The following is a 27,085-nucleotide window of genomic DNA, read 5'->3' as shown; positions in this document are numbered from 1 at the left end:
GAAAAGAGGGACAAGAGCCCTGGGTCCAGGACAGCTTTATGGCTGATGTGGTAAGGCTAAAACCTGCTGTTGATCTTCTTACGCGCCTTGTCCTTTGTTTATCTTTGTTGTGATGATTGGTTGGTGTTGATTAATGTTGGTTGGTGTTGATTAATGTTGGTTGGTGTTGATTAATGTTGGTTGGTGTTGGTGATGGTTGGTGATGGTATGGAACGCGGGTTGGCCAGCATAATGTGTTTGGTTCTTTTGTTGCTTTGCGGTAGACTTAGCCGCTACACAGTTGACATATTTTTTTGTACCTATGTTTTTGCTTTTCTGTGCTAATTTAATTTTGCGTATGCTTTGTTTTTCCGTTCTCTTTTTTTTTTATGGTGGCATACTCTAGGGGATGAGCTTATTGAGATGTGGTTTAAAATAAGAAATTTGGGTGAGATTTATAGATCTCCATCTCATGAACTAATATCCGCCACTGTTGAGAAGGCTGCCAAAGATGCTATCTTTCCGATCACTCAGAACCATGGGCTTATCCATCTCAACCACCTTCCCCTGATCTAGACCGACAACCATATCACAAGTCAAAAGAGTGTGAACCCGATGTGCAACCGCAAGGATCGTGCACGTGCTAAAGGGTTCCTGCTTCAGAAGGTCTTGCACACGAGCGTCGGTTTCCATGTCGACGCTGCTGGTGCCTTCATCAATTAACAAGATCCTAGCGTTGCTTGCTTGTATCTTGAGCATTGCCCGAGCAAGCTGTAGTAGCTGTTGCTCGCCTCGAGATAGCGATAGAGTGTCGTTTATTTCGGCATCTAGCCCTCCCCTTTCAAGAAGCACACCATTCCAGAGTCCAACTCGGTCGAGAGCCGCGATGATGTCTGTGTCGGGGATGCTTTCGGTGGGATCTAGATTGAATCTGACTGTACATCCAACCATGATGAATGGTGCCTGGGAAATGGTGACAAGTCTTTCGCGGACTTTATCAGGGGAAAGAGTAGCGATGTCAATGTCGTCAATGATGACTGAGCCGGTGGTCACGGTGAGCATGCCCAATAATGTCGACAGCAAAGAGCTCTTTCCACTAATTATGGGAAGTCAGTTACACTATTAATCAACACACCAACTAGGGTTCTCAGGAAGACGATGCTTACCTCCCAGTACGTCCGTAGATACCGATCTTCTGGCCTGGCAAACATTTTAGCGAGACATTGCTTAGTACTGTTGTTTCAGGACTGTTCGTGGCTTGTTAGTAATGCGAATAGAAGTGGCGATGGCTCGTATATCTTGGGGAACACATACTTGTACTGCGCAGCCATCCCCGAAATCTCAATAGCTCCCTGACTTGGCCAGCCGACCGGAATTTCTTGCTCAGTTGAGTTTTCACGTGGCACTGTGTTCTCGAAATCTTTGACACGTAAAATTGAGCCAAGGGATATTTCCAATTGTGTCCAACCCGATATGAGAGATGAAAGACTACCGTTGAAGGCTTCGTGGAGACGAGTCAGCTGGAGGGATCACGACAAAAAAGGGGTAGCATTGTCAAATTAAAATGCAATATAAAAGACATACCGAGAATGCTGTTCAGCGATACTCCAAGCAATCCGACACTCGTACTATGTCTTAAAGACACTGCCAAGCTGACAACAATGACCGCTTCGGCAGCGACGATGAGGTCCAAGACTAAGGTGAGCCAGCGCTGAATGCAATTAAGCATATAATAAGTGCGCTGGGTAACATCCAACAATGTCGAATTGGCAATTTGAAAGTCTGCTTCCCAGCCGAATGCCTGAATTGTAGCAAGACCCTCGACAGTATCAAGAAGATGGGAGTACAACGGACTTCTGCTTTCCAGGTCCAGTAGTCGAAGTTGTCGTGATGTCTTCAGATAGAAATGTTGCAAGAGATAGACGGAAATGATCAGGAAAGGCACGGTTATTGCCATGTACTTCGATCCAGTTGCAATTAGTGCCGCACTAGCAATTGATGCAAAGAGATCTGGATTTGTTAGCAATAATACCGATAATTGACGACCGATAGTAGAAAGTCTTTCCGGAGGCAGAGTGGAATGGAAGGGGTCTTACTTGAGACTGTGATCAAGATGCCAATAGGCAAATCGGCTTCTACCAGGGTCATATCCTGGCTAAATCGGTTTAGTATTGACCCGATGTCGACATTGGCTAGGAATTGAGGCGTGGCCCTTCAGATGTCAGCAGTTAACCGAGATACGAGAGAGGAGAACTGAATGTACCTCATGAAAGTCTTCAGCACGACATAATGAAGCCGGCGGCCTGTTGAGGGCGAGATCAGGATGAGGATAGCCCTATCATTTTGTTAGCAGCCAATAATAATTTTTCATCGAACAGAACGCTTCACCAAACATAACCACCATTTCCGATGGTGTTGCAAATGGCGAGGAAGAAATATATCGTGACATAGAGTGCTTTTTGACCTCCACCGCGGTCAGCCCATCGCTGAAGCCAAATCTCTGGTAGAAAATTCATGTCAGTGATATCGGGAGTAGCGCAAGTGAGAATTCACGTACCGCTGTACGAGCTAGCGAAGACATTCATTGTCACGAAGAAGACGAAGATCATAGCGTTCTTCCACCCAACGTAGCGCAGATAATACTTATAGACAGCAGAGTCCCCTGCTGACCTCCGGAGATCTTCGATCTCATTCTCCTCTGAAATCATGGCAGCTTTATCCTCTGTCGCTAGCTCTATGAGTCCCGTGGATTCCTCAGCTTCCACGGCATCAGACTTCGGTTCTTTGTAGACATTCCCCTCGCGGGGCTCTTCCTGGCGAAGAAGCCCATCCGAAAGAATATAAAGCTGATCTGCACAAGGCAGTTGCTCCACTAGTAGCGTGTTAGCTTGTAATAGGCGACAAAAAAGTCTCAGAGAGTGCCCTACTCTCATGTGTTACCAAAACTATGGTCGAGTTTGATTTTCGGAGCAGTCCATCAACTCCCAAAAGACGCGCTATGATAGTGGTCTTTGTCTTCCTGTCCAATGCACTGAATATGTCGTCCAATAGCAACAGTTTCCTGCGAGAGTATACCGCTCGAGCAAGAGCGATGCGATGCATTTGACCACCACTCAGTCCATGGCCAGATCCGTGTCCAATTCGCGTAGCGTCTCCCTCGCGAAGTAGATCCAGGTCCGAATTGAGGGCACATGCGTGAAGAACAGTCGCGTACCAGTTTTTGTCAAATGTATTCTCTTTTGCTGGAGCAGCCGAGAAGGCCCCACAGATTGCATCACGGATGGTGCCACTTGGAAGCCACGGTGTTTGCGCGCAGAAGGCCGGTCGTCGAATGTTTACTGTCATAGATCCTGTCTCGCAAACTGCTTGTCCAAGTATACCCCGGAGCAAGGTCGATTTGCCTGATCCAACTGGTCCTTGGATGATGACCAGTGCTCCGATCGGGACTTGTAAATTAACATCGCTCAAGATGTTCTTTGTTGATTGGAAGGGGCGAATGCTGATATTTTGCATGGAGATGACCGGTGTTTGAAGGCCAGTAGTGTCTGATGAGTCCTTAGGAGTCATGTATTGCATTTCGACGATGTGCGAAGATATATCGACCTTAGTTTCCTTCGTACCAACAAGGTCCTTCCCGGTGTGTTGAGGATCGGTTGCCAGCAGAAGAAATGCCTGCACTCTATCAAAACATCCTGTCGCAGCCGCTATGGAAGGAATCGCGCTGAGTAGCTTAGAAGCTGGATCAGATAGAAGGGTTATGATTGACAGACTGCTGAATGCCTTGGTAGCATCCAGTTCGTTTCCTTGAGCAGCGTAGACGGCTAAAGTCAAAGCTGGAGCAAATGCCCAAGGTAGATTGTGGATCATATTCTTCCAGACCACACTCCATCGATACTTAGCCATTTGACGTGTTTCGTAGACTCTTTTCCTCTGTACCAGCTGAATAAAGGTCTGACCTAACCCAGTAGCCTTGACTGTTTGGATACTGTCCAGCATTGAACTGGTAATCGCAATGCGTTGCTGCACGGCATCCACCCATGTCTTTTGGTGTCCTCCTATATACTTCGCAATATAAATAGTTCCTCCGCTGGAAACTATTATCAAGATTTAGAAATTGTAGCCACCCGTGAATCGAGAATGAAATCCTTACTGAGAACGACCACCAATGGCATCACGCACACCCACCCCAACCGAAGCGCAAGTAGCGCAATGCCAATGCCCACCTCAATTGTCCGCGCCCAGGATTCATTCAAAGTAGTCAAGCAGTCGATAATCCGGTCAACGTCGGTGTTCATTAGAGTAATTGTGGCAGAACGATCCTCTAGGGTGCCATCGCGGATGTGCAAGGAATGGTCGTAGATCATCGCCGAGGCTGCCCCTCGAAACATTGTCACAAACCGATACAGCATCTGGTCGTATGCGAGATTTGAGATGGCCATTCCCAAATATATTAGAACTGTGGCGCCGATGAGGCCGTAACCGGCATTGTTCTCGCTATCTGGGTTATCAAGCCAGCTGAGAACAGATGCGATCAAGAAGGGCTGCGAGAAGGTAAACCCGATCAAGAATAGGCGTGGAATTACCATTAGAGCAAGTGTACCCTTGAAAGCTCGGCCTATTTGCCACGGGAATTCGAAGCGGCGCTCGAGATGCGGGCGTTGAGCCCAGGCTCTCGATGCCGTCTGCGCAGTTTCGGCGGACTCCAATGGCTTGTCCAGATGATCAAGATCCTCAATAGTAAGCAAATTTCGAAAGCCTATGGCAAACAGACGGTTCAGCCACCACATGAAAGATCGATTGACAATTCCACTTGTCGACTCTGGTGGAAGATCTTGATAGGAACCCATTAGGTGTTTCTGCTTCCCCAAGCTCTCGAAAAGCACCATTGCTGTTTTCGCAACAACATTTACGGTGAAGAGACTAGGAATCAGGGAACTTCTGTGGGAATTCCTGTGGGATAACCACAAAGTTCTTGTCTGCACAATATCGAAGAGTAATGTGAAGACAAGGTAGATGGCGAGGAGTGATGACGGTTTAACCGATCGCTGATCTTCCACCCACGACAAGACCACAATCTCCATTGCCAATACCAGATTTATGGCACTCAATGCCACAGAGATCTTTGTAATAGGCTGAGCCTTTCTTGCCCAGCTGATGAGCAGGGCAAGTTGAATCGCGGCGAAAACCAAGGCAATTATCTAAGGTGAAATCGATGTTACCTCCTGTTTGAGTGCGCGATTAGGGATGTAAAATTGCTTACCAGCTTTGCCAATCTCATTATGTGAGGCCGAGTCCGGACATCTTTCTTAACCAAGATTTGCAATCGAAGAGGGCAAACGAGAAGGAATGCGACCGCAGGAATAAGGCCAAATATGGCTTGCTCGAACAATAGCGTGAAATCAAAGCCATCACGACACCCATGAGCTATCACAGGGCCAAAACTGTTGTCAGCCTGCAGTGAGCACCCTGGAGTCATGATGTCGTGTATTCTTTTTCGCTCTTGTTTTGTTGAAAATATGGAGCTCGAGGGAAGTACACTGCTTTTTTAAGTAAGCTAACAAACCCCTGTTCGCCCACACCTGTCACCTACCACGCAATCGCCGCCTTGTGATTGGTGAGTTCATATAGATTTGATGATAGCATTAACGTCAATCGCACACAATTAATGTTTTTTCTTTTTTCTTTTTTCTTTTTTCTTTTGTATGTCGATACTGTTATTATGACCAAACTGTCGAATAAGCGAACAAGCAAAGCAAAAAAAAAAGCGCTCATGTTCATCAAACGATGTATATCAACTTTGGATTCTCTATACCTCTATGTTGTAATAGGAGAGAAATGATCTTCCCGGACGCCCGTCGTATTCCGTCTGGGTCCACCAAAGTACCCCGGGAAATCATTTGATCTGCGCCGATCTTTGACCGTTTAGGACCCCGATCGTCAACCATCTGGGACCCCGATTTTCGACCGTTCGGGATCCCGATCATTTACTTCCTTTATCATTAATACAGGCACGCCTAGTACTAGGAGAGCTAGATCGCTTTTACCAGTATAATAATCCCGACCGGGATATTGCAAATATATTAAAGATCGATCTTGATTTACTATACCTTGACGGCTACCCGAGGTTTCTTTCCATATACTTTGGAAGCTAGGTTTCGACATCGGCAAGTTTTGCAAAGACCTACCTTATATTCCGTTTTATATTAGTTATAAACAAGGTGTAGGGAACTCGTATATTCCGGATACCTAGTAAATAAAAGAGTATATGTACAATCTAGTCACGCCCTATACTAGAACGCTACTAGCGAACATGAGCAGCCCAATTATGTTCATTCCCTCTTCCATGTTCAATTCAAGACTTCCAAACTTCACTCGTTTCTAGCATTAGACCTCATTTTTGGACCTTTCCACTGGTGCCGCCCGCGAACAATCCAATCCCCACAGGCAAATAACATAACAAAACCAAGCACAGGCCCAGCATAGTTCATATTCTCCGCGGTAACCGGCACCGTTGCCGGGAATGGAAGGAAGATAACGAAATAGCTGGAGAAGAGAATAGCAAGAAGATTCATGGGGAGGCCGAATTTCCCTAGACTAAATGTTCCTTGCGGGATATTCCAGGGCGACGTGAAGCGCTTTAACACAAGCAGTATAAGAGGGATAAGATAGGAAATATAGAGACCGAGAGTGCTGAGCGAGAGAACAGCGTTGAATGCAGCCGTAGACCCGATCTGAATGAATGAGAGCACGAAGGTGCATGATGCAACTAGGCATAAAGCACGGAGGGGGATTTTGTAGGTTGGATCGACTACGGAAAAGAAGTCGGAGAAGGGGAGACCATTGTCTCGAGCGAAAGCCCAGGTGAGACGCGTGACCGAGGCGAGACCGTTGAAGAGGGCGATCCAGCCGGGTAGCATGCCCATTGCCATGAGGACGAAAGTGGCTGGCTTGGAGCCGGTTGCTTGGTAGGCGATGGTAATAATAGGGTAGCCTGTTGGGCTGGTGACTGCTTCGGTGTAGTCGCCCATGCAGTAGAGGATGGCGATCAGGTAGGAGAATGCGAGGGCTCCGTTGATTAGGGTGCCGTAGATCATGGAGCGGGGAACAACAACTTCGGCATTTTTGATTTCTTCGGCCATGTGGATTACGCCGTCGACTCCTGTTGGTATGTATTAGATTGTGCGATATTCTGATGGTGGAGGAACGCACCAGATAGGGGAGTAATGACACCCAGAAGACCGACGGAGAATACAACTCCGGAATCCTTCCAGCCACTCAGGCCGCCGACAAAAGTGTCCCAGACAAACTAGTCGGGGTTTCGAGGGGCGAGAATAACGAAGACTGCGATGGTGACGGGTAGGAAGACGACATGCATGATACCCGCAGCAACCTCGATGCCTCCTAGAACCCGACGCGCAAATATATTGATGATTATCGGGATAACTGCAACTGCCCACATGAGCAGTGTACCGCGCCACCTCACAAGCTCATATTCAGGGTGTGCCAGCACAACCATACCCTGGATTTCGGTTCCGATAAAGTAAGGTGCAATACAGACAAGCGCCGACCAGCTAAAGACAGTAATCCAGCCTGGTATGTTCAGCATGCGACTATAAACGAAGGAAAATGACAAGGAGTGCCACTCACCCTGGAAGAAACTAATGAATCGACCACCACGAGGCGCGAGGAAATAGCTCCAGTGATATTGAGCACCCGCAGTTGGGTGTCTATGGGTCTCGAGGTCAGCGCTGTCAGGTCGCGGTCATTTGTGCACGTACATAGAGGCAAGCTCAGCTAAAGAGCATGCAATGGCCATATTACCCACAGTGCTTAGGATAATCCCATAAACAATCGCTGCAGGGCCGCCGTTGTACAGCCCCGAGAGCAAACTACCACCGGCAGATTCCCATGTGGCAAGCAGGCAAGTGGAAAATGCGACCGATGAGAAAAAGTTGAGATACCTCTGTTAAAAGATTAGAGTCTGCGAAGGTCAATTGGATGCTGGATATTTACCTCCAGTTGTTGTTTCTGGTGCGATGTACCGCCCTCATAGGCATCATTCCTACTCCCTACTGGTACTGATCGCACAGCACTTCCGCTCTTCATTTCCATATCTTCCTGTATATTGAAACACGATTGAGGACAGAAAGCCCAGAGAGAAAAAGTCTACAGAAAATAGGCCAGTCAGCCCGAAGACGGCAAGAAGTAAGGCTATATTTACCTGATCATTTCCGTTAATAGAGACTAGACAGGGGTATTTATTGCACAATCAATACGAAACAGGTAGTTGAGACTTTAGATGCGAGTTGTTGCGTCGCGTTGTAACTTCCTGTTAGCTTCGGGGCAAACCCTTGTCGTCTGCATTCTGATCATGAGACTGGTGCTGCTTAGTGCTGGATCTAGACTCGATACAGACCGGACGCCAAGCAGAAACCCATATCGACAGTATACGAATCCGGTAAGGTGGGTAGGACCTATTGTAAAGCCAGATATTCCTAGCTACTCTGTGCTAGGAACTACTAAGATACCTAAGTACTAGTGGGATAATACCCATCCTTTCAGTTTATGCGTATACAAGAATAATCGGCCGCGTTTGCAGCCTTGTGATATCTTTTTACATTTCTTTTGAGGTGTCTTTTTGGTTAGTATTTTTAGATGTACATGAAGGCGATAAAAAAGCATACTTCGTGCAAAAGACTTTTCTATATAAAACCAAGAGACAAGGGAAAAAGGGGAATACTCAAGGCAGTTTAAAAATATTAGATACGCTGTAGAAGAAAGGCTTTACAATACGTCCTATCCACCTTACCGGATTCGTATGGTCCGCTGTTGATGTGGGTTTCTGCTTGGCGTCGGGCGTGCACCCTGAAGATCACCGCTGTCCCGCAAATTTAAGGCCCAGCCTCCGCGCTTTGTCGTTGGCTGCTAAGGTTGCCTCGTACAATGTACAAGAGCTAATCTCTTCTAGTGGCTACGCCTTTTGAACCCCGTAAACTCGGCCCCACCGGAGTGGTCTCATACTACTCCGTATTGGTACGGCGATTGAACAGAGTGTACTCCGTACCCCATGCTGACAGGATTTGCACCCATGCAGCAGATGATATGCAATAGTGCCACACCAAACCAACAGCCCTCGTGTCGCTCCCTTGTCAGTGGGTGCCAGATTTGAAGAAACAACAAGGGTTGTAAATGTCCAACAGAAAGGACTTTAAGTACCAGGGATGTGGGAAAGAAAATTTTTATCATTTTTATCATATGGCTGGTACCCATCTCCGCAGATTTTGAGACCATTGAAGTCGATGGCATGATACGATGACCGACCAAAAGCCCGCCTTCCAGGCGCTGTCAAGCGATAATCGCGGTGCTCTCATCACCTTGACCTCGGTGTGCCTCCTGATTGTGGCCATAATCTTTGTGCTGGCCAAATTCAGTTCGGTGATTTATTTTAAGCAGCGACGGACAGCAGTCAATACTCCCATCTGGGTCGCTTTGATTATTGCAATTGTTCAAGTCGTTGTCTTGCAGAAGGCTGTTGACCATGGACTGGGAAAGCATCAGGACCGGCTTAGTGGAGGTGACATTCAAGCCTGGAACAAGTTCGCTTTTGCTGCTCACATCCTGCTCATCGTTGTCTTGTCGCTTTCGAAAATCTCGACCATCCTGTTGGTTTGGAAGTTAACGCCGAGCAAGAGCCTCGGTCACAGCTGTGCTGTCACCGTTGGTATAGTTGTCGGGTGGTTGATATTCGCAGTGTTGAGCATAGCTTTCCAGTGTGAATTGCCTGATGTGTGGCTATACTCCCCCGAGCGATGCGCTGGAGAGGTCAGTATACACCAACAAACCGATCCATAATTGACTTAACACATTTATCTGATTCTGAACAGGGAGCCCTGTTGTACCCGATCGCTGTCTTCAACATTCTCACAGAGATTGTAATTGTTGTCCAGCCGTTTATTATGATGCGGAATGTCCAGATGGCCTGGGACAAGCGGGTGAAAATCTTGTGCTCCTTCTCTTTGCGCCTAATGTATCTTAGCACTAACTCCAGGAACTTTCCTTCGAATTCAATAACTCATTGACTAACTTGTAAAAGTGTTGTCGGCCTCGGAATCGCCCAACTAGCCCTCCTACCTTCATTCACCCACTCGGCCGATATCTCCTGTCCGTGAAACCCCCCATTCCCCGTCCAACTCCTGCTAAAGCCTCATTAAATTAATCTGACAAATATCAAGGGGAAATTGTAATTTGGGAAACAATGGGGCAGGCAATGATGCTCATATCCGTCATAATCGCCTGCGTCCCAACGCTCTACCACATCTTCGCCGGCCTGCACTCTGGCCTGACCACAACCCAGATCCCCGGCGAGATCGGGCTCGAACTCCCGCAGACCAAGGGCAGCGGGTATATTAACCAATTCTCATCGGGAGGAAGCCAGTCGCATTCGCGGTCGAGGAATAATAGACGGTCAATGTTTGATGGATGGGGAGATCAGACCGGGGTTTTCACTGAGGTTTCGTCGGGCCGGGATCCAAATCATAATGATGTGGGTGTTAGGCGGTCTAATTCAAGCGAGGGGACTGAGAGTACGCGGCACTTAACGCAAGAACTCCAACGGAAGGGAGCCGTGCTAAGGACGGTGAATGTCACGGTAGAGGTTGAGGAGGACTATCATCGGGACCGGCTTTGAGATGTATATACAACATGGTTGGCCGCTTATGCGACCCTTTCATATATTTTGATGGTCTTTTTGCACGTTCTTTTCTATGTATTCATAACATGAATAGCAGGTTAACCATGTACATCCCCAATCCTTATGAGCTGAAGGCCTTGCGGAATAATCTTTTGCCGCTCCACCAATAGGCTCAGTACGTTGAAAGCCGCTTGTCTCGACGAAGAGCCATGACAGTATTCTAGAACTAGGTCGGTCTAGCCTGTGAACGGGCGTACATAGGACGATCACGGAGTGTGCGAAGCCGAGAGTAGTTGATAATATGCTCAGCCCTGTTTAGGCATAACGCGTCACCATGAACGTAGACAAATTACTCGGCTTCAAGTATCGATAGGTCCTAAGAGTGGGACTAGTGTACGAAACCCCTGGCTTTAGATGAGTTTATGGGTGATTTAAATGCCAAGCCTCGGGCTCAAGCGGACATTCATGCCAAATACGGAGATGTCGCCCGAAGTAGGTAATCTATATCCCGGCCCGCGCGTCGATCTGTTGCCAAGTTTGATTTCTTTTCTTTAGTTCTGCAGAATCGCCACAGACAATCCTATGGGTCCGACTTGTTTATCTTTAGACGCGTCACCATTAATGATCCTCGAGGATTTCGGTGAATAGCAATCTAGCGCAAAAGTAGAATGTTGTCCGAGATTAATCAGACCCGTACAACATAGTGGTACTAATATAAAGTGCCTCGACGACCACAGCCGGTGTCGAATGATTAACAATATCTACTCTCCGAATTGGACTCCGCACGTTTCTTAGGATTTCAAGGAGGATGAATCAACTCTTATCATTTCTTACATTGGCCAGCGTGGCCTATGCCACTTCTCTGGGCAGCGCATGCACAGTTTCTCGCATCCGCGACTCGCTGCCTGAGAACAACTACATTCTAGGCGTCACCTTTGGCCATGATTCAGTAACTGCCAATGCTGTCTACAACTCCTCCCACTCTGACGGCACTTTCTTCCCCGACGCGACGATCGACTTCTGTAATGTCACATTCTCCTACACCCACAGTGGATTGGATCAGACAGTGATCGTCGGCTATTACCTGCCCGCACCCGGTAACTTCAAAAACCGCTTCCTTGCTACTGGAGGTGGTGCCTATGCTATTCAGTCCGGTTCGATGTCTGCACCTGGTGGCGTGATGTATGGTGCTGCGTCCGGCTTCACCGACGGAGGATTTGGCAGTATGGATACCGACTTTGATGAAGTTTTCCTGCTCAGCAATGGTACAATAAATTGGCCGATCGTGTATATGTTTGGCTACCAGGCTATCAAGGAGATGACCATTATCGGCAAGCAGCTCACCCGGAACTTTTATGACGTGTCCAACAGCACCAAGGTCTACTCGTATTACCAGGGTTGCTCTGAGGGAGGTCGTGAGGGATGGTCTCAGGGTCAGCGCGCTGGTGAGGAGTACGATGGCTTGATTATTGGTGCCCCGGCCTTTCGTTATGGCCAGCAGCAGGCTAACCACCTCTATTCGAACATTGTTGAGAAGACTTTGGATTACTACCCTCCGCCATGCGAGCTCGAGAAAATTATGAACGAGACGATTTCCGCTTGCGATCCCCTGGACGGTCGTAATGACGGTGTGGTCTCGCGTTCCGATCTCTGCCAGCTGCAATTTAATATGAGTTCGATCATCGGCCAGTCATACTACTGTGCTGCGTCCACCGCTAGTAGCCTTGGTCTCGGATTCGGCAAGCGTCAAGCTGCCTCAGCCGAACCTGCCCAGAACGGCACTGTGAGCGCCGAAGGTGTGGCTGTGGCCCAGAAGATTGTTGATGGACTGTTTGATTCGAAGGGTCGCCGTGGGTACATCTCTTACCAGATGGGCGCTGATTTCAATGACGCTCAAACGGCCTATAACTCAACCACTGACGAGTGGGAACTGGTATGGTTTTACTCTTTTTCAATGATGATTATGTCGACCTTGTACTAAATATTACAGAGCATCGCTAGTTCAGGCGGTGAATGGGTTTCCCGTTTCCTGGATTTGAAGGACGAAGACAACATTTCCACCTTGGAAGGTGTGACATATGACACACTCGTCGGCTGGATGAAGGAAGGAATGACCCGCTACATGGACTCCCTCCAGACTACTCTTCCAGACTTGACGACATTCCATGAGAACGGTGGTAAGGTCATTCACTACCATGGCGAGCAGGATAGTTCGATCCCCACCGGTTCTTCTGTCCACTACTATGATTCTGTTCGTCAGACCATGTACCCGGGCAAGTCGTACAATGCTAGCAACAACGAACTTCAGGAGTGGTACCGTCTCTTCCTGGTGCCCGGAGCTGCTCACTGTGCTAGCAACAGTGCTCAGCCCAACGGACCCTTCCCTCAGACTAACTTCGAGGTTATGGCTCGCTGGGTGGAGCAGGGCATTGTACCTCAAACTTTGAACGCTACGGTTCTCTCAGGTGATAACAAGGGCTCAAATGAGCAGATCTGTGCCTGGCATCTTCGTCCCTACTGGAAGGATAGCGGAAAAACCTTGACCTGCGAGTACGATCAGGCTTCGATTGACACTTTCACCTATTCCTTCGATGCCTACAAGACGCCTCTGTACTAAGCGCTTGTTCTGGTTTTGGAGATCCCTACATGCTATATTCACACGTTGTCTTCAGACTGTCTTTACACTGTACTATATTCCATAGAATTTTCCCTATCTATCAAAAGATGGAAAAATAACTGTACCACTCCCACGCATACCATATCTGTTGCTCGGGGTAATTTAACAAGATTGCTTGTTCCGTCTTTTCTGTACCTGTAGAACAGGGTAAATAGTACGGCAGATTATATTCTCAGGGTCATCCCTCCCCGTTGGCTCAACGCGCCAGGCAACAATTTTAAGTGACGAAAGCTTGATCTAAAGGTCATAAACTGGGCTTCAACTGCGCTCCTCTTGAATCATGGGACGAGAATAGGCGAAGAAGGGCGCAGTGCCCAAATACATCTTGAAAAATGATTCATCTTCGTGCTACAAACGTCACCGAGAGTGCCTTAGCGCATACTGTGCTGGGCACTCTTATACGTTAGCCTCATAAATGAAGCTAACCAGTTCCAAACACACATTGTTGGGATTTGTGCTCACCTTCCTGTTCGCTTCTTCTTTTCCCCTCAGCAGTTATCTATCAATTTCAATAAAGTCGTATTGCTCTCCCTCCTCTCCTAGATTCTCAAGACATATGCATGGTATCCCTACCTAAAATTATCTAACGATCTTACTACTAGCTAAAGGAATTGATCTTGTATTATTGTCGCTATTTATAGGTTAAGATAACTTACATAGAGAAGGGGGATAGTTATAAAGATAACCCTCCATAGCCCAAGGCCCTAATTGGCCCCTTAGGATTCTTTATTATAATATTCTTTATACTTCCAGGGGTAAGGGTTTTATTTTTTTCTAACACTCAAAACAGCCTTTTCATTGCTAAACATACCGCGCGGTCATCCTACTCAATCTGTAACTCTTCTCGTGTCAAATTTGTCCATTATAGAACTAAACCTTCCAATGTCTTTTCCATTGCCCTGTCGATAACTGAGGGCAGTGATATGTCTTTCTTTGCAGTCTCGGGCGTCAGGGTCGCGCCTAGGTTGACCTTGTCATATTCTGCGCTTTTGTTCAACTCACGGCAAGGAGACTTCATTCGACGACACTTATAACCCGAATCTTCCTCTTCTGATTGTCCATCTCGTCTTGCAGTCTTCCCTGTATCGGATAATGCATGACTGATCAAATTTTAATTAAAACGAGTGCGAGTGCGGCCACAGGGCACATCATCATCAGAGCAAGACCGGAACGGCTTACGGCTCACTTCTTCTTTTCTCTCTTTTTAGCTGAACCGTTCGCGCTCCTCAGACTTTGTGCGATCTTTGTGCTGGGAGTCAATCATTCCACGTATTGGACACACTATCGCTCAGCTGAAAGGGTCAATGCGACTTGAGGGTGGTTCTCGCCCGGCTTCTCACCCTTCCAAACCTCACCTTTCCAATCTCTTTGTATCATACAATCCTCTTCTACATGTAACCTAATACATACGACCATAGGGTGTGGAAAACAGGGCTTCCCGTCCGCTCAGCCGTACTTAAGCCACACGCCGGTGAGTTAGTAGTTGGGTGGGTGACCACCAGCGAATCCTCACTGTTGTATGTTTTTGCTTTTGTCTTATTTTTGGATATCGCCTACTGGGTATATATACCACACGAAGGTACGGAGCAGACTAGTCCAAGGTTCGGTATAACTGTAATTTATTGTATTAGAAATTACAAACCACGAAATAAAATACAGCCATAACACTCTCCTTACAACTGCTTATCAGCTCGCGATAACAACTCATACGAACATTCTCCATGCAAGCTTCAACATCCTTCCAACTCTCCCCGGGACGAATTGCCCTAGTAATCCCCTACTATGGCCAAGGAAACAAAAGCAAGGACATTACATGTCCAGCCTGAGAAAAGCCAAGACCACCCAAATCACGGAGAGGATGACAACAAACATGTATCATTCCATCCGCGCCATATCACCCTTGCGACATTCCACAAGCTACTATCACACTATCCCTCGACCGTAGAACGAGTGCACCGTGCTAAGTTGATGCTGAAGCTGCAGTCCAAGGCGGGGAAGGGATCAAAGCGCAAGGCGGAGACGAAGACCACGAAGGCAGAGCTCGATCCGTCCGAGGAGAAGCATACCCTCGAAGAGACAAATAAGTTCCTCCAGCTTGACCGGTGGCGGTATGAAGTCCTGCCGAAGATTATCGCGGACCGGGCAAATGAGGGTGGTCAGAAAGGAAATGCGCCGGAGGGAGCACACTTGCTCAAGGAGGAGTTGGTTGATATTATGGAATGGAAGACGTGAGTAACAATTTGCTGTATACTACAGGTCCAACTTTGTCTGACTTTCTTCTAGGAAACATGGAGTCTCTCGTCCCATGCTCATGGGAATGGTGAAAAGCAACCAAGTCGCGACGATCACCAAGTCTACATCTACGGCTTTCGCCACCCTCCCAGATGCAGATCCTGTGGTTGCGCCGAACGATGCATTCCCTAAAGCCAGTCTAGACGCCCTTACTGCGCCTATCCGTGGCGTCGGCCCGGCTACTGCATCCTTGATTTTGTCCATCGCCACGGTCTTCGGTGATGCTAAGAAACAAGTCCCCTTTTACAGCGACGATGTGTATCTTTGGCTATGTCTGATGGATTTTCCAGAGGGGCAGGACTCCACGGAGCAGAAGCCTTCTAAACATAAGAAACCTAATGGGGAGTTGATTGCCAAGTACAATATGAATGAGTACAGAGACCTGTGGGATGCCTCACAGGAGCTGCGGGCACGGCTGAACAATGACGTTGGAAAGAAGTCTGGGGATGGACCTGTCTCGTTCATCCATATTGAGAGGGCTGCTTATGTGCTCCGCAATCTCACTGTCTCGGATTACTATGCTGGTCAAGAACCCGAGCCTGGTTTAGATACTGTGAAAGATATGGCATCGGTGAATAACCAGCTTCCAGAGGATTCAAGGAAGAATCCTGGCGAGCTTGGCACGAGGCGCAGCAAAAGGATAAAGCAAGAATCCATGTGACGACAGCTGTATATTATTGAGGATTGTGCTTTTTTTCATGCCACGGGCATTTTCATGCTTTCGGCTGTAAAATGAGAATATAAAGAATCATTTCAAGGGAGATCTAAGAAGTTATCAAAAGACATTGTGGTATTATCCTCGGTATGACCCCTCTTATATCATATCCAAATAGATTATATCGCGCCTTCCGAGATTCGTTTATGACGAGCACCTTCCATTTCTAGTCCTTTTGATCCGATTGAATCACCAAAGTTTCAAAGGCCGAATTGTTGGGTTCTTCAGGACACATTATCTGGGGATGTTTCCGGAGGGGAGAGCGACTCAACAGTCATAGAGGACTTTTAGATTGATATAGAGATTTAGTTGCTTTGCGATTTCTTAACTGTGTCAACTACATTCAGGCTAATTACTTTATCTTGCTGTTTTGGATTGCATTTTCTACCTCGGGAACATTTGCGAGGATCAAGTTTGGGATTTCACTTATTAAATATCAATGCATTATCTGTCTTCAGGTCCATGTTGAGTGGGAAGCAGGAAAGATACTAGCCGGAGTAATTGCTTCCTTCGATTCATATTTGATATGGAGAAAGAGAAGGAGAAACATATTAATCCGTCTTCCAATAATTGAATGAGATGGTCGAGATATATACACATAATTCAAAATACCTTTTGTATATAAATCTAATAGCAAAGGTACTTGTTGCATTCGGCCCAACCCCCTTGAGGAGTTAGGCGTGCGCTGAGCCAGGTACTTGGAGAAAGTTCAGATACTTACATGTAGTATCAAGTACAATTCAGTAGATGGTACAAGGCATGGATCTACACTACGCCGGTATATAATAATGACTACGAAGTACGTGCCATTCAATCTACATATTCAAAACCACGTCTATGCCAAACCAGTCGCATTTTTTTTTTTCAAACTCATCGCTATGTACAAATTCACGGGCGTCAAGTCTTCATTAAAAGCAGATATCAGATACAGGAGACGCATGCATCACAAGAATAAGAATGGGGGTTGGGGGGAAAGACACAAGAAAATCGTCAGATCATGCAATCCATGCATCACGGGCCATCGTCAAGATGGTCAGTTTTTCCAGTGAATTGTGTTTCGACATGACGGAGGGGGGTGGGAGAGATAGAAGTAATGGCGAAGGGTGGAGATAGGTAGGATTGAGGAGACATGATGTCTACCGTTGAAGGGAGAATGGGGAAGAGATGAGAGAGGTCGGAACGGTAATGGCACTGGGTAAACAGTCGCAGTACAGATCGGATCGAGTCGCGTTAAATGATAGCAGGGTGTTGTACCCCGGGTTTTTTTAATAAGTTTTTTTCATATAATGAACAGTGATTTGCGATTACCGTTTGGACGGATTGGGCTTGCGCTCAGCAGCACGTTTGGCCTTGGCAGCGTTTTCCGCGGAAGAGGAATAGGGATAGCCCACGTGCTGATCATCGGTGTCACTGAATGGGACGATTGATGACATCTTCTTGGAGCGACTGCGCTTCAATGGCTGGGACAGAGGTGGTCCAGATTGCGGCGCAGGGCTCGCGAGGGAAGGCCCCGGCTTGGCTTCGGCGCCAGCTGATGGGGCAGCAGCGCGCTCATCGTCTTCAACATGGATGTGACGGAACTCCTGTTCCTGCTCATCTGCTTCGGACGGCGCAGGACTGTCGGAGTCAGAGGCCGCCTCGTAATCATCTTCATCATCACTGACTAAGCTGGGGGCTTGGTTGGATTCGATGGCGTGAGGACTGAGGGTTTGATGATCCAGGCTGTCCGATTCCCGAGACTGCAGTGTTTGGGATTGGCCAGCGAGCGAAAAGTCTAAAAAGGACTGCGGGCGCGATGGGGTGGCTTGCTCGATGGGCGGGGTCTGTGCGCGGTCGAGGGCCTTTCGGCTCTCAGACTCTCCAGGAGTTTGACCAACAGGCATACGCATCAGCTGGCGACCGGCACGAGCACCAAGGGAGGCATGACTGGCTCCCGCAGACGGACCTCGAGAGTCATCTGTTTCCGAGTCATCGTCGAAAAGGCCACTGAGATCTATGGGCTTTCGGGATTCTTCTACCAACTTGTCCATGTCTATACCAGCACCTCGTGATTTCATGAGAGCGGACAGGTGAGGAGTCGCAGGAGAAGCCAAAAACTGTGGGTTCGGAGGCTGACGGGCAGGCTCGGAGCGTCGGCGGTAGGTCGGTTCAGCAGTCAAGGGAGGAGTGGCAACAGCGGAGGTGGTAGCCGCAACCGGTTTGCGAGGGGTGACAAAGTCCTTAGCGGGCGTGTGAAGAGATTTCCAAGGGGTCGTAACAACGTGGGTAGAGCGGATGAGAGGATGCACATAGCCTGGGGTTGTGGGAGTAGCGGTGGGCTCAGCAGAGCCACCGACCACGATCCCGGCGTCGTCCACCTGAACAGATTGACCACAGGCCATGGCAGCGGCGTCGTGGCTAGCAAAGTTACGGTTGTGTGCGATGCGACAGTGGTTAATAAATCCCTGAGTGCTGGAGAAGTTATCGCGCCGGCAGTCCAGACAGACCAGCTTGACCAGGACACCATCCGACTTGCGCCGGATGAGCATCGGCCCGGACTTCTCCTTGACCACAGGGTAACCAGTCGACAGTGCGGTATGCTTAGTGGCAGTTGAGCCTCGCTGAGGACGAGACTTGCCCGCCAGCATACCCATCTCACCGGGATTCCCACGCGTGGATCGACCCTCAGCCAGTGAATTTGCCAGCATCCCAGAGTCGACCTCACCGCCGTCAAAGCGAGGGTCAGGCAGCAACCACCGGGCGTAGTGGCGGGCGTACGGGCCTTCTGTTACTCCCCATGGAGCAGGCGACATCGGCGCCGGACCATTTCCAGGTGCCAACACTGACGCGCCCGTTCCCGAGCTCACATCCGGCGAGACACCCGCAACACGGGATCCGGGATAAGGAATTTCGCCACAGCGTCGCAGCTGTTCCAGAGCGACTTGACACTTGGCGATCTCCTGGTCGATGAGACGAAGTTCATTGTGCTTGAGTAACACCTCCAAGCTCAGCTGGGCGGTGATAGTTTCCCGAAGTCGGGTGACACTCGGTTTGGTGACGACGGCGTCCTGCGCCGGCGGGCGCGCGGACGCGACCGGGGAGTTTGACGAGGGAGTCAGAGTAGAAGGGGTGGGAGCGATCGAGTCAGCGATCACGGTTGGAGTTGGGCGCGTAGAAATGGCATCCGCGCAGACTTTCGTCGGGGCGGGCGCATCGGTCGCGTCGGAGTCGGAGTCTGAGCGTTTGCGCTTGAGCTGGGGCAGCGACAGGGTATTGAGACCTGTGCAGTTTGGAGCCAGCATTTTGACATCCTCCATCACCTTATTCCCTCCTATAGTAGAAGGCCAGGGAAGCAAGCGAAACATGCCATGTGAGTGCATAGAGATGGTTGTGGATTAGGTGGCAGATGGTCCATGCGTTCCAAGTTTATTACGGAAAAGGAATGGACGTTGCGCGACCGGAGGTTGATTACGGAAGGCAGCAAAAAAATCTATTAATAAGAGGGAGGAGAGTACAAGAAAGAGAAAGAGAAAAGGGAGGAAAATGGGGGAAACGGGGGAGAGAATAATGGGGGAGAATGGAGAGAATAGGGAGAATAGGGAGAAGGAAAGAATAGAGAAAAAAGAAGAAAGGGAAAGGGGAAGAAAGGGGGATTGAGGGAAGAACAGAATCGAGAAGATGGGAAAGGGAGGGAAAAGGGAGGTGGAGTGAGGAGAGATACTTGTTGTTGCCATACAAATCATATGGTGGATGCATGTACCATTCGGATTATTGGATTATTGGATCAGTCTCAAATATCTGCGACACGTCATACATTATTTACATTTTTATTTATTGATTTTAGATCTATCTATCTATAATAGATGTTGATATACATTCTATATTCTAGATCTATTATGAATGTTCTATTCACTTGGTTCTATTACTTATTAACTAGGTATTCACCTATTCACTATTCACTATTCACCGGATGTATACGGCTGATACCCAATATACCCAACACTGACCGATCCTATTGCCAAGACTACAACGGTCTGGGCCTTGCCCTGTTTCTGCCTAACGCCAGTTGTATCTACGATCTCCCAGATCCCCCAGCAAATCAGACCCTCCATCTATAAACTCTGCCGGGGGGCAAACCGGGTAGAAACAGGTTCCGACTGCGCCTCAATTGCATGTGGGACAACACAAAAGTACAAATCATATTCCTTATTCCACACTAGGTACCCGTGATTCGTACATAGGTCAGACGTGGCTGAGAAAGCAAATGGAAAGTCGTGGAACATCGTCGAATCGAGAACAGGAGAGAACAGGGGCAATTCTACCCCAGGTTCTTAGGGAACTGCACATCGGAGCCACTCTGTAGATTACCCCTATTTATAGTGTAATCTGCGGACCTGTGAAATTGCCTTTTCGAGTTAGTTCTGCCATTTTGGGTTTAATGCCCCAATACGCCGTCTCCTTTCAATGCTCGGGAATCTTTGCTCCAGATTTAATGACTGCGATAGCAGCTGAAGACTTTCAGCGTGCATTATCTGTTGCAGCACCATGTAACGCTGTTTTTGACACTGTGGATAGTGAAAAAATCAAGTCAAGCCACATGGAAGGGCCTGCAGGAACGAGAATTGGGCCAACAAAGAACAAAAGAACAGAAGGGTAGACTAGATAAGAAGAAGAAATCGAGCTAGGAATCAATTTAAGGCAAGCTCTTCGTCGCCAAAATTCATCCATGAGTTTTGTCTAAACATGAACGACGTTCTTTTGCAGACCAAGGATGACTGGATCTACAATAACTATCAAGTATGCTTCCGTTCGGGTGTAATTCTAATCTCTAATATCCAATTCATCTCATTCAGACTGCCTACCAAGTGTACTACCTCGACATCTAATCCTCTCGCTCAGCGGAATAATAGGAATATATGTACGGAGTATGGTGCAATTCAGTAGGTCTCGTGAGTTTCCTTCTTAACGCTTCTTTCGCTCCCAGCCAGTTTGGAATTTGGACTGCTTGAATCGAGGTAGAACATGCGCCTCCGTGTTGAACACAACATCTGTGAGTGGGAGATACTCCTTCGGTGAGAAGAGAAGGTACAAATACTTCAGAGTTTCAGCCTATATTTGAGTTTTAGTCAATCCAGTCGCGGCGGAAGCAAAAGACACGATTAGATCACTTACCAGCCAAAAGCTTTCCATACTATCACGGTAGGGCGCAGGAACCTTGGTAACATCGTTCAAAGAGGTATACCCTTCGCCGTCGGGGATAAGCATGTGCTTCTTGAAAGATTGGAAAATTTCCCATCCCCATTTCCTGTAAAGAGGATCTTCTGTAACTCGGAACATCAAAAAGAGACTCTCAACAGTTTCCGGGCGCTGCAGATTATGCGCATCGAGAGGCTTAATAATCAGGTCCTTCTTCCATGAATTCACGTCATTCTTGCTTTTCTCGAGGGGTCTTGACCCCGGCTGGGGTCGGAGATCGGCATCGTCAGCCTCAAACCAGGTAATTTCGGGCGACAACCCGGTGTCTGTCACAGCGTACATCGCCCAACAGGTTTTCATGAGCTCTCTTGCTAGCTTCATCTGCTCCTCCTTTTTAGCGTTCCAGGTTGGCAGCTTGCGCGCTTCAGCCTCGGTTCGTCCTTCGGTAGCAGCAATTGCAATTGAACCTGGCAAGAAACAAACAAGGTGGTCCATTTTCGGAGACAGCTTCCCACCAATACCAGTTGGAAGCTCCGCAATAAATTGGAGATTGGAGTGCTTGGTGGTAGTGACAAGGTGCTTTTGGATACCTTCCAGAGCCTCTTCCCACATCTCGCTATATATCGGCTCATCTCCGGATGTTTGCAGATATTGCTTGACCAAGTACTCTGTTATTTATTAGTTTTTATTTCATTCGTATAGCAGACATGAAGGGTATTACCGTAGTAGGAGTCCCCGCGGCTTCCAAGACGGATCTCCTGGTAGCGGAAATTTCCTGTATCTGGGTGCACAAAAATAGGCAACAAGCCATCTGGCATACGGTGGTCGTCGATCACCTTCATGACGTGTTCGGCCTTGCGCCAGTAGACTTCCTTGCCTGTGATATGCGCAAGGTACTTCATTTCCAGTTGAAGGGTCGTAGCTTCAGCAGTCGACGAGGCACCACCATCTGCATGAGACTGAATACCTTCTCGGGTGGATAGTTTCACACTAGCATATGGAATTCCGGAAGGAGACTCATAAGCGCTAAGAAGTCGGTCTGCGAGGTCAATCGCCTTTTGGAGGTAAACGTAGTCCCGACGAGATGCAACATCAGGAAGTTGAGTGGACAAATAGTGCGCCGACAGAAGCCCGCCTAGCATGCGAATGGTAGTCTCAAAAGTGTTGACATCTTGATCCTGGTCGTACGTCAGATCCCGATTGACCCACTTTCGAGCATCAGAGAGCTGAGAAGTTAGATTCATAATCATTAATGTGTCAAGACTGTCGACGATGATCCATCCAAGCCCTTTGGGACTCATTTGGTCTCCAGTCTTGGCAATGGGATGAAAGACATCCTTTCCTAAATTTAACTGTTAACTCTTACTCGTAGTGGATTTGGCATGCCAAAAATTCTCTACGTACCCCAGGCATGTTTAGAGTATGCATCCCAGCTTGTGACAAACACGTCCTTGACTTCTTCTTGCTGGGTTTTCCAATAGCTATCCCGACCAATGGGTCGAAATTTATCCAATATAGCCTCAACACTGGGATTAGCCATATAAAGGCCCGCGGAGAGTGCCACTACACCAGTGAACAACACCGATGTGAGACTCCAATTGGGGCCAAGCAAGCCATGCTGCCGCCTCTCGGAACTCTTCGACGCGACACTTGGCCGGGTTCTTGTTTTCTTGGGACCCTTTGAAGGCATAATTGTGTCGAAAGATGAAGTTGACAACGAAGAATTGTTGACGACGCACTGGTCAAATAAAAAAGGGGAGAATCGGTGGGGGGCTGGGCGGCGCGCACAGCAAAAGCGGAGCACGGAGAACAGCATCGAGCTGTGGTTATATTACCACCATTCCTATATAGGAACAGCTTGAGCATCCACCCGAGTACGGAGTACAGTACGGAGTATCCCAAGAAGTATTTGCCCATCCTTGTCACAGCTTAGATCTTACCGCCTACTAATTCTAGTCACCTACTTTCAAATTTGATAATAACAGCCATTCGGTGACGCATAGGTTCTGGAAGGTGAACAGAGTGCTTGTGATATTTTGCGTGTATGACCACGCGTCGTGAGCGCACGATGGAAGTGGAAAAGGTAGGCGGTAGGTGGTAGGCGGTAGGCGAAAGCGGCGGAAAGTAGAACTCGAAGTAACTGCCCGGTGGGTGCAAATACTAACATAACATGAGTACGGAGTATGTTGTGTACATTCCTTACCCAAGTCACCTCTAATTACCTTGAAATATTAACACTCCAATTTTACAGGCTTGTTTCACCGGAGCTGCGTTAGCGGGCCGACCCCTGCCCGTGTGGCTTCTATCCTTGGTGTCTTGGGCTGTAGTTCTCCACCCAAAGCGAAATCTTATTGAACCGACTTGTAACAGACAGTGTCCAGCCCCTGTGATTTCTGTAATAAGAGTGTTATATGAGCATTCTTTTATGCGCTGCCCCCGGGAAATGGGTCTATGCACTGTATATGGGGAATGGGGCTGTAGTTGTATTGCCTTGTTCTGTGTGTGGGTCGCGACCCAGTTTTTCACTAATAGTGGCCATTCATTATCTAGAATACAGTACTTTCTCCCATTGGCAGAAAGATAAGTGGTACTCCGTACAGGTACTATCTTCTAATAATGACCACTGACGGAATGCATAAGTAGTGCGTATCAGGGTTAACTAGTGCATGTGACTGCGCTAGTGTACACGTCCTTTGAGCTTGGTTGGCTCTCGTCCGCCCATAAGTTTTGGCCCCCTCAACTAGTCGGCGGCTACGGAGTACAGATTTCAGGGTTCTAATACTGTTACATAACACTTTATCGTTTGGTATTTCCATAACGCATCTCCCGGGCGAGTGCGTAGTCCAGAACACTAAATGTGGTAAATTAAAACTTGATATCTTAACAACGGTGACCAATAGGGACTTTCGCTTATGGAATAATACTTTGAAGGTGATATCCAGCTTCTCTAGGGAGTTTGGAAAATATTAATCACTTCTCTTTAGATAGCTATGGTGTTGGCGGCTTGCCTGTGCTCTTTATCTTGCGAGAGATCATGGTCGCTGTCAATTTTGATTCACCCAGCCAACTGAACCCATATGAATACTTCGATATGATAGGAGGGACTAGTACTGGAGGGTAAGTAGCTTCATATGGCGACCGACGCCTATGGAATTGCCGATGCGTTTTACCAAGAATATATATCACTTGATGATGAGGGAAGATATTTTCCATTTAACGTCAACAGGGGCCTGGAAGAGGTTTGATTATAGGAATCTTTAAAGAAAAATGTGATTGCCGCAGCAACCCGGTTCTATCATACTACGCAGACAGTATAGAGCAACCTCAGATTTGGCATTATCTAGCAGGATTCTGAAGGAACTAGTGTACTAGTTCTGGCGATCCATACATGCAATGCACAGGGCATGGAAATGGTTCTGAAGAGCGGCGGGGACCATTGGAATGAAACAGATATATTCAAATACGATATTTGAGGTTGTTCAGCGCTACTCTTTGGTTTGGGTGGCGTGTATCATAATGAACACCAACTGGGGCATGGAATATGATCTTAACCAGACCAACGTCACTCACAGGAAGACTATACTCCACTGGGCTGCCGAGACCAGCGCTGTTAAGCTTGTGGATGAGCTTTTTGCAGCAGGAGTAGGCTTCACCCTTCAGGATGTCTATAGCGAACCCCCCCTGCATTATGCTGTAGAGAGTGGCCATCTCGAGACTTGGTCGGGCTGGTGCTGATGTTCATGTGATTTATTTTGAGAGTAGAGATTATCTGACACCTCTTGATTGTGCAACTCATAACGGGCATTCATCATTTGCATGTTTCCTTACTTCATGTATGAGCTTGTCTTGGATTCCAGAGGACTGGTCTTTCTAAAGAGGTTATAATCTGACGGAAATCTGCGTGTACAACCATGTATGGTATGGTCTGCATGAGAGATATGTATGACACTGCCTAACTAAAATACAAATAACATGCTCTTTTCCAATATGTGCAGACATAGCTGACTAAAAAATGTGTGCAATTTGTATAGAGCACGCCGTTATAGTGGTCCGTAGAGTTTCCGGGTTTTCAATACCCTGTAATTCACCGTAGTATTCAACCTTCGTATTCGACAATTTCTATGGAACACCACTTCTTCTTAAAGCGTAATTTTGTGATGAGAGTTCTGCCGGTGAATTGCCACCCTGACCAGGGCGTAAGTTAGCCGCATCCAATTCAGCATGATATTGTTGCTGGTATGGTGCTTCGGATATGGACATAACTGGGGGCTGTGAGTGATGATATAGGTTCTGTGCGGGCTCCATTGCTGCTCTCTCCTTCCGCTTACGGAAGAGGTACAAGGCAATCAGCAATACGATCACACCTATCGCACCCACACCGATGCCGATGCCAATTCCAGCCTTTGCTCCAGTAGTAAGGCTACTTTCAGAGTTTGAGCTGGAGACAGAGAGACTTGGAGAAGCGGCCGGGGTCGTGGTTGTGGTTGTTGAAGATGATTGTGTGGCCAAGGATTGCGTGGTCAAGGATGGCGTCGAGGTTATAGAAGTAGAGGTAGCAGTCGTGGGGTATTTAATGTTCCAACCTACAATGGCAATTGCACCGACAGTCGAGCTGGAGGTCATGGTTGTTGTAGCCATTGACCACGAGGTAGAGTCATCACTTGCAGTGGATCCGTAAGTAAGAGTCATGCCCGAAGAAACGTCTGATAGGCAGTTTCCAGCAACAGAACCGGGAATAGCATCTGCAAGATAGAAACCCCTGTAGTTGATATCAGTAAGACATCCCGCTCTAGATCGATGGGCAAGAAGTAAAAGTAATTTGGACTTACGATGGACAGCACATCTCCAAAACACTGGACGAATCTTTTGTGGAAGAGGCGAGCGTGGACCAATCCTCGGGGCATGACATGGGCCCGATGCTAAGCCGTGTCTTATGCGAGCCACCATCGCCTAGAAGCCCTTGCTCCCACCATGTTGTCATGGCTGGTGGCCCACAAACTATGCCAGTTTCCACGTCGAGACCGTACGCGGGGTCAAACGCCACTAAGCTCGGCCCATCAAGACGGTATTTGGTGGAACATCCCGAGGGCGGCGTCCATGTTGTTGTTAGCGGGACATAAGATGTGACAGTACCACTATGCGACTCCGCTGGGTAGAAGATTGCCGAGTTCGACATAGAAAGTGACTGGAATGCAGATCCTTGTTAACGCCTGTTGTCGATGCGAAGATACTGCCAGGTCTGTCTTCGTAAATGGGCTATGTAGAGCTTTACGAGATCAAATTGCTCGGGTAAATTCTGGGTAGCATATACTGTAAATAACAGAGAGTCAAGAACTAAAAGAGTGGGGTTGGGGGGGGGAGGTGAGCGAATATTTAAGCTAGAAAAAATATTCAGTAGGGTTGGTCTTGTCGCCCTACGGTAATTTGCGTCTGTTCGCCAACAAATTCGAGCTAATGCAGGTGCCGGGATTGCAGGTGGAACATGCATATCTAACAAGTCAGCAAAGACTATCTAATGATAGGGGCGGCCCCTGCCTGTTCCCGACAAATGGATTGA

General features: G+C 47.9%; 8 protein-coding genes across 8 annotated transcripts; 3 read left to right on the top strand and 5 right to left on the bottom strand.

Annotated features, from left to right (window-relative positions):
• Positions 1-456: 456 nt before the first annotated feature.
• Positions 457-5,455, bottom strand: PEX2_075350 (ABC transporter, transmembrane domain, type 1; the record flags this gene model as incomplete). Its single annotated transcript, XM_016744805.1, has 11 exons — positions 457-1,075; positions 1,146-1,226; positions 1,294-1,399; positions 1,564-1,989; positions 2,076-2,191; positions 2,243-2,314; positions 2,368-2,479; positions 2,537-2,851; positions 2,907-4,073; positions 4,130-5,177; positions 5,240-5,455. The coding sequence occupies 11 exons, from the start codon at positions 5,453-5,455 to the stop codon at positions 457-459; spliced, it is 4,278 nt and encodes a 1,425-aa protein (XP_016600725.1).
• Positions 5,456-6,347: 892 nt separating this feature from the next.
• On the bottom strand, positions 6,348-8,091 carry PEX2_075340 (putative GABA permease; the record flags this gene model as incomplete). Its single annotated transcript, XM_016744804.1, has 6 exons — positions 6,348-7,138; positions 7,189-7,285; positions 7,334-7,569; positions 7,627-7,706; positions 7,758-7,942; positions 7,993-8,091. 6 exons carry the CDS (start codon positions 8,089-8,091, stop codon positions 6,348-6,350), a joined length of 1,488 nt encoding a protein of 495 aa, XP_016600724.1.
• A 1,200-nt stretch (positions 8,092-9,291) lies between these two features.
• Positions 9,292-10,666, top strand: PEX2_075330 (uncharacterized protein; the record flags this gene model as incomplete). Its single annotated transcript, XM_016744803.1, has 4 exons — positions 9,292-9,801; positions 9,864-10,006; positions 10,073-10,140; positions 10,212-10,666. 4 exons carry the CDS (start codon positions 9,292-9,294, stop codon positions 10,664-10,666), a joined length of 1,176 nt encoding a protein of 391 aa, XP_016600723.1.
• Positions 10,667-11,477: 811 nt separating this feature from the next.
• PEX2_075320 (Tannase/feruloyl esterase) lies at positions 11,478-13,286 on the top strand (the record flags this gene model as incomplete). Its single annotated transcript, XM_016744802.1, has 2 exons — positions 11,478-12,602; positions 12,660-13,286. 2 exons carry the CDS (start codon positions 11,478-11,480, stop codon positions 13,284-13,286), a joined length of 1,752 nt encoding a protein of 583 aa, XP_016600722.1.
• A 1,842-nt stretch (positions 13,287-15,128) lies between these two features.
• On the top strand, positions 15,129-16,299 carry PEX2_075310 (uncharacterized protein; the record flags this gene model as incomplete). The annotated part of the gene is made up of 2 exons (XM_016744801.1): positions 15,129-15,574; positions 15,630-16,299. The coding sequence occupies 2 exons, from the start codon at positions 15,129-15,131 to the stop codon at positions 16,297-16,299; spliced, it is 1,116 nt and encodes a 371-aa protein (XP_016600721.1).
• Positions 16,300-17,657: 1,358 nt separating this feature from the next.
• PEX2_075300 (uncharacterized protein) lies at positions 17,658-19,712 on the bottom strand (the record flags this gene model as incomplete). Its single annotated transcript, XM_016744800.1, has 1 exon — positions 17,658-19,712. One exon carries the CDS (start codon positions 19,710-19,712, stop codon positions 17,658-17,660), a length of 2,055 nt encoding a protein of 684 aa, XP_016600720.1.
• A 1,582-nt stretch (positions 19,713-21,294) lies between these two features.
• On the bottom strand, positions 21,295-23,218 carry PEX2_075290 (glycoside hydrolase family 47 protein; the record flags this gene model as incomplete). Its single annotated transcript, XM_016744799.1, has 4 exons — positions 21,295-21,441; positions 21,505-22,196; positions 22,250-22,870; positions 22,933-23,218. The coding sequence occupies 4 exons, from the start codon at positions 23,216-23,218 to the stop codon at positions 21,295-21,297; spliced, it is 1,746 nt and encodes a 581-aa protein (XP_016600719.1).
• Positions 23,219-25,647: 2,429 nt separating this feature from the next.
• PEX2_075280 (uncharacterized protein) lies at positions 25,648-26,704 on the bottom strand (the record flags this gene model as incomplete). Its single annotated transcript, XM_016744798.1, has 2 exons — positions 25,648-26,287; positions 26,358-26,704. 2 exons carry the CDS (start codon positions 26,702-26,704, stop codon positions 25,648-25,650), a joined length of 987 nt encoding a protein of 328 aa, XP_016600718.1.
• Positions 26,705-27,085: the final 381 nt, after the last annotated feature.

The sequence above is a fragment of the Penicillium expansum genome (genome assembly GCF_000769745.1).
Source record: "Penicillium expansum strain MD-8 chromosome Unknown contig258, whole genome shotgun sequence".
Classification (NCBI taxonomy): Eukaryota; Fungi; Ascomycota; class Eurotiomycetes; order Eurotiales; family Aspergillaceae; genus Penicillium; species Penicillium expansum.
Note: the sequence above shows the minus strand (reverse complement) of the source record. Positions and strands in the feature narration are given on the sequence as shown.